This window comes from Spinacia oleracea, chromosome 6, assembly GCF_020520425.1.
Source record: "Spinacia oleracea cultivar Varoflay chromosome 6, BTI_SOV_V1, whole genome shotgun sequence".
NCBI lineage: Eukaryota > Viridiplantae > Streptophyta > Magnoliopsida > Caryophyllales > Amaranthaceae > Spinacia > Spinacia oleracea.
The window spans coordinates 122,804,453-122,809,853 of NC_079492.1; the positions used below are offsets into that span (position 1 = coordinate 122,804,453).

At 30.2% G+C, this 5,401-nt stretch overlaps 1 protein-coding gene across 1 annotated transcript; it reads left to right on the plus strand.

Moving 5' to 3' along the window:
* The first annotated feature begins 3,860 nt into the window (after positions 1-3,860).
* On the plus strand, positions 3,861-5,007 carry LOC110788852 (mannose/glucose-specific lectin-like). Its single transcript, XM_021993488.2, has 4 exons — positions 3,861-4,017; positions 4,160-4,366; positions 4,455-4,718; positions 4,813-5,007. Exons 1-4 carry the CDS (start codon positions 3,997-3,999, stop codon positions 4,828-4,830), a joined length of 510 nt encoding a protein of 169 aa, XP_021849180.1. The 5' UTR covers positions 3,861-3,996; the 3' UTR covers positions 4,831-5,007.
* Positions 5,008-5,401: the final 394 nt, after the last annotated feature.

Here is a 5,401-nt window from a genome sequence, read left to right on the forward strand (position 1 = left end):
TTTTGAATTGAATTTGTTTTGGATTAGTGTTTAATTTTGGATGAGTTTTATTTTTTAGATTAGTGTTTTATTTTGGATGAATTTTATTTTAGATTTATTTTTTAATTATTAGAGTGTTTGATTTTGTATAAAGTTGTATATATTAATAATTAATTAATTAAAATATCTACGTGGCACCTAATTAATTATCTACATGGCACTCAGTTTTTTTAATTCAAAAATAAATTAGAAATCTTATTTTTCAATTTATTAAATTTTTAAGTTAAAATAAACTCCTATATATACTAACTGCTATATTTTATATATTATATTATACTAGTTTTTTATTTTGGATTAAATTTCATTTTAGATTTATTGTTTAATTGTTAGAGTGTTTGACTTTTCGGATGAAGTTGTATATGCGTAATATTAGTAAATAATTAATAAAAATATATACGTGACACCTAATTATTTATCTACGTACGTGGCACTCGACTTTTTTTATTCAAAAGGATTAATTCGTATTTACTACCTTTTAAATACCCAACTTTTGTAATTACTACCTTATGAAATTTTTATTTTATTTTACTACCTTAAAGTTTCAATATTTTTTTGCTTACTACCACTTAACGGTTTCCATCCACAAGTTCCGTTAAATGGGCCCACTAACAGCTTTAATTCTTATTTCCCTCATTTCTTTCCATTTCTTTCACGATTTTTCCCTCTTCTTCAACCTCTATAATTTTCTCCCTCTTCTTCACCTTCCTCCTTTGGAGAACATATATATATAGAACAACACAACTCTTTCGACAACCTCGAATCCACCCGATTAGAGTGGAGAAATCAGAGAGTCCCTCTTCTTAATTTCTGTGTTTTGTTATACTCTTAAGTCTTAACCAGTTAACATGTAAAAGCATGTATCTTTATCACATGATTAAAACCATTTAACATATACAATCCTGATAATTCAGCAAACGAGCAGTTCAATCAACAAATCAATTCATAACCAACATTGATTCATAAAAAACCAGCATTTCCAACAAAAACTAAACCATCAAAAGCAACTATTAACCAATTATAACTAAGCATAGTTGCACAAACAAATTCAAAAGAATCGTAATTCCCAATCCAGCATTTCGATTAAACTAATGAATCAAAACCCCTCAAATTTACGAAATGTTCCTGAAATTCGCTTTCTCTTTCAAATCCAAAGCTCTCGAATTCTTCGCTGATGATTCTGAAAAATTCTATCTCCTTGGTGGTGATGATGTTAGTAATCCCGATAAATTCATCTCCAATTAGAAAGTTGTGGTAATGAAGCCTGGCCCACCTCAAGAACCTTCTCTAATTCCTCAGAAAGGTAAAGTTCCACAGTTTAACCAAACCCTAATTACTTCATTATTTGCTTCAATTTTGTTGTTTGAGGCTTCTTATCTTCAGATCCTTTATGAATTTAAACAGTTGTATAAGAATTACTACCAAAACCCTAATTTAGAACTCCAAGTTAATGAAAATCAGCATAAGCTTAGGGCTCTGAAGTTTGTATTTAACCGATTGCAATGTGAAATCGATGTTAAGGATGATGAGGTTTCAGATTTGAGGCGAAAACTAGAGGAATTGAATCAGGTGAATTCAAGGTTGTTTGAAAAAGTTTTAATGTTCTCCAAAGGAGGAAGGTGAAGAAGAGAGAGAAAATTACAGAGGTTGAAGAAGAGGGACAAATTATAATAGGTGAACATTAAAGAGAAGAGTGAAATCGGGAAAGAAATGGAAAGAAATGAGGGAAATAAGAATTAAAGCTGTTAGTGGGCCCATTTAACGAAACTTGTGGATGGAAACCGTTAAGTGGTAGTAAACAAAAAAATATTGAAACTTTAAGGTAGTAAAATAAAATAAAATTTCATAAGGTAGTAATTACAAAAGTCGGGTATTTAAAAGGTAGTAAATACGAAATTTTCCTATTCAAAAATAATTTTAAAATCTTATTTTTCATTGGTCGAAACCATTAGATTTTCTACATGGTGCTCTAATATTGTATAAGTGTTTGATTTTTGGATTGAATTTGTTTTAGATTAGTGTTTAATTTTGGATGAATTTTATTTTTTAGATTAGTGTTATATTTTGGATGAATTTTATTTTAGATTTATTTTTAATTATTAGAGTGTTTGATTTTGTATGGAGTTGTACATATTAATAATTAATTAATTAAAATATCTACGTGTCACCTAATTAATTATCTACATGGCACTCGATTTTTTTAATTCAAAAATAAATTAGAAATCTTATTTTTCATTGGCCGAAACCAATAGTAATCCTAGGTGGCGCTCTAATATTTCAGAAAATATGCCTCCTTTATATATATATATATTAGATTAGTGATTTTGAAGAAATAATTTATTAAAATAAAAAAATATCACTAAAAAATAAATAATTTTTATCTATATAAGGGTAATTATTAAGCATTTTGAGTTTTTTCTTTTGAAGGAAATTTTGAGTTACTTTTTACTCCGATATGCAACATTTATTATACACCCCTTGTAAATAAGAATTTTTAAAATCAAAAAAATATCCCGAAGAGTACTAATTAGATTAGATAGGACTAATTAATTAGTCTCACCGTCCCACATCCGCAAGCCTTGACTTGTCCGACTCCTCTTCTTCCTCTACATCTTTACCTTCAATCTACATTTGTTCCTCGTAACATTCTTAACTACTCCCTCTGTCTATTTTTGTTATTTACTTTTGGTATTTTTCACGCGTTTTAACGATTAATTAATTTGTATTGAGATTCCTCAAATTTTTTATTTAAACTAGATAAATTACGTTTATTTATAATTTTTTCACTTTTATCAAAATTATGATATTGGGAAATGAGAAAAATTTAATGTCCCAATGGAAAAGTGTGAGAGATTAAATGACACAATGGATTCAATTGATTAAAATAATAATTGGACACAAATTTTAGTAGAATACTAAATCATTTATGTGATAATATAAAAGGAAATGTAAAAAACATTTTAAAATACCCCAAAATGAAAAAGTAAAGAACAAAAAGTGACGGAACAACCACTAAAATTACACTATTGTTGTAAAATTACACTATTGTTAATAACCCCAAGGAATTAAAAAAAAGTAAGGTGGCAACTGGCAAGCATAATGAAGTTGATGGACCAATCGATTATCTTGTTAATTAAGATCTTAATTCTCTAAACCATTTCATCCAACTTTATAACCTTAAGATTTTACTATATAGTCATCCAGATCGATCAATGAAATATTTTTGGGTCGTATAGAATCGTAACATCTTTGGGTCATGATTTTAGTAACTTAAATTAAATGTGATACTCTGCGTAGAGTTCTGTCCGGTCAATTCCCTTGATTGGCAAGGTAAGCATATCAAGTGGTATTTTCGTAAATAAATTGTCAAAATATACAATCTAAATATTTACATATACAATCTCTTTTTATATTAGAATTATTTTCTTTATTTTAATTTTTCTTAAATTATCAAATATATTATACATCGCAATCTTTAGATTGTATATTTTTTCATTATATTTACGAAAATGCCACTTGATATGCCAATCAAAGGGATTGTTTTGAAATTTCTCCTCTGCGTACTATGAACGCAGAGAATAATTAAACAACATGACTCATAAAAGTTGTAATAGTGGAGAATTTGTCCAAAATTTCAATCAATCGCTATCTATATAGCAGAGTAAGCTCATCCATAACTTCATATATACACATACAATATTTGTAGTACGTAATATCATTTTCTGGGATCTAACATAATGCAATAATGCATGTGTAGAATAACACTATATATTATTCTTAATAATCTAAACGAATAATAAAATAAAATAAAGTGGCAAGGATGATAGACACGAGAATATGTTCTCTGTGATCCAAATGTGTGTATAAATAGACATCCTCCTCAACCAAACAATATCACTGCAAACTTACTACTTCATAAGTAATCTCCAAGTTCATCAGTCTACCTCACTAAGCAACAAAATGGCTCACCAAGTCGCCCAGGTTCGAACTTGCTTAACACGCTATTATTTCTCGTTCTTAATGCATACTGTTTCATTCATATATTCATCCACTCCTAATACTCTAATAGTACACCTAATTATATGCATAATGTTATTAACGTTGTTTTTGTCTCGACTCGCAGAAGCATATGGTTGAACAATTCGGACCTTATGGTTCTCAGTGTCCCGAAAACTACAGCTTTAAACTTCAAGAAGGTGAAAGTATCAAAGAAGTCATCGTAAGATATGGCTACATTGTTGATGCTATTGGCTTCGTCGTAGCCAAGCCTTGTGGAGGTACCTACACCAAGATGTTTGGTGGCAACGATTGCCGTGCCAAGGAGTCAAGGGTTAGTGCTATATATGATTGAGGACCTATATATGGTATACTTCATTTTTTTTCCGTTTTATTCCTCTAACGTTTTCACCTTTACATAGATTGTACTCAAGTGTGGTGAAAAGATAACCCAGATTTCTGGCACCTACGGAAACTATAAGTACCAGAACAATCAATGCACCATTGCTACATTGAAGATCCACACCAACTTATGCCCAACTGGTTATGGACCATATGGACAAGGAAATGGAGTCGATTGCCCACGAGCTTTTGCATCGCCATGCCCAATTGACGGCCCTGTTGTTGGAGTGTTTGGAAGGCACAACAACTACCTCGAGTCTATTGGAATTTTCGTCCAGAAGAAGGTACAAAATGTTATTGCAAAATTTTGAAACATATTTGGTTTAATTAAGCTAATATGTACTCGGCTAATTTGTTTCTATGTAAATTATTGATCAGGATTGCCCATGCGCTTAAGTATGATAGCATGCAACTCTCAGCAAACAATATGCAAATGTTACGTGAACTTTCTATGTTTTCAATAAGCCACTATATCTATCAAGTATAAAGTGGCCTCCCAAGAGTAATATCTTGGGTGTTTATTGTATCGTTTTTCGTTTGACTGGACTATAATATATTTATATATCTTGTCTAGCTTGTTGTCTTTACGTTATAAAGTAATGCTTATGTACGTTATTTTGATTCCTCGGTTTCAACGATTACATCTGTCAATGCGTAATTTTAACCATTATCAAAAAAAATTAAAAAAATGCCAACGGGGTGTATATATATACTCTGCATATATTAATAAATCTTAACACAAACCCTTGTGATCATAAAAACTATTGAAACAATTCATCGCGGCCTTACTTTAAATTTCAGAAAAACCAGACCAAGGAGAAGTTAAAAATATACGAAGAACGGAGCATTCAGAATTGATAAATATACGAAGTATTATAAAAAGGCTTAATAACATAACGATTTCCCTCAAAAATAGCTACCAAATCAAAATGTATTCCCAACATGGACAAGGGAGTTGATTGCCCCC

What these genes read in the sequence shown, in the direction of transcription:
- LOC110788852 (XM_021993488.2), top strand. Translation starts at nt 3,997, where the DNA reads ATGGCTCACCAAGTCGCCCAG. An exon ending in TGGCTCACCAAGTCGCCCAG is followed by an intron (nt 4,018 to 4,159) that starts GTTCGAACTTGC and finishes CTCGACTCGCAG; the next exon opens with AAGCATATGGTTGAACAATT. An exon ending in GCCGTGCCAAGGAGTCAAGG is followed by an intron (nt 4,367 to 4,454) that starts GTTAGTGCTATA and finishes ACCTTTACATAG; the next exon opens with ATTGTACTCAAGTGTGGTGA.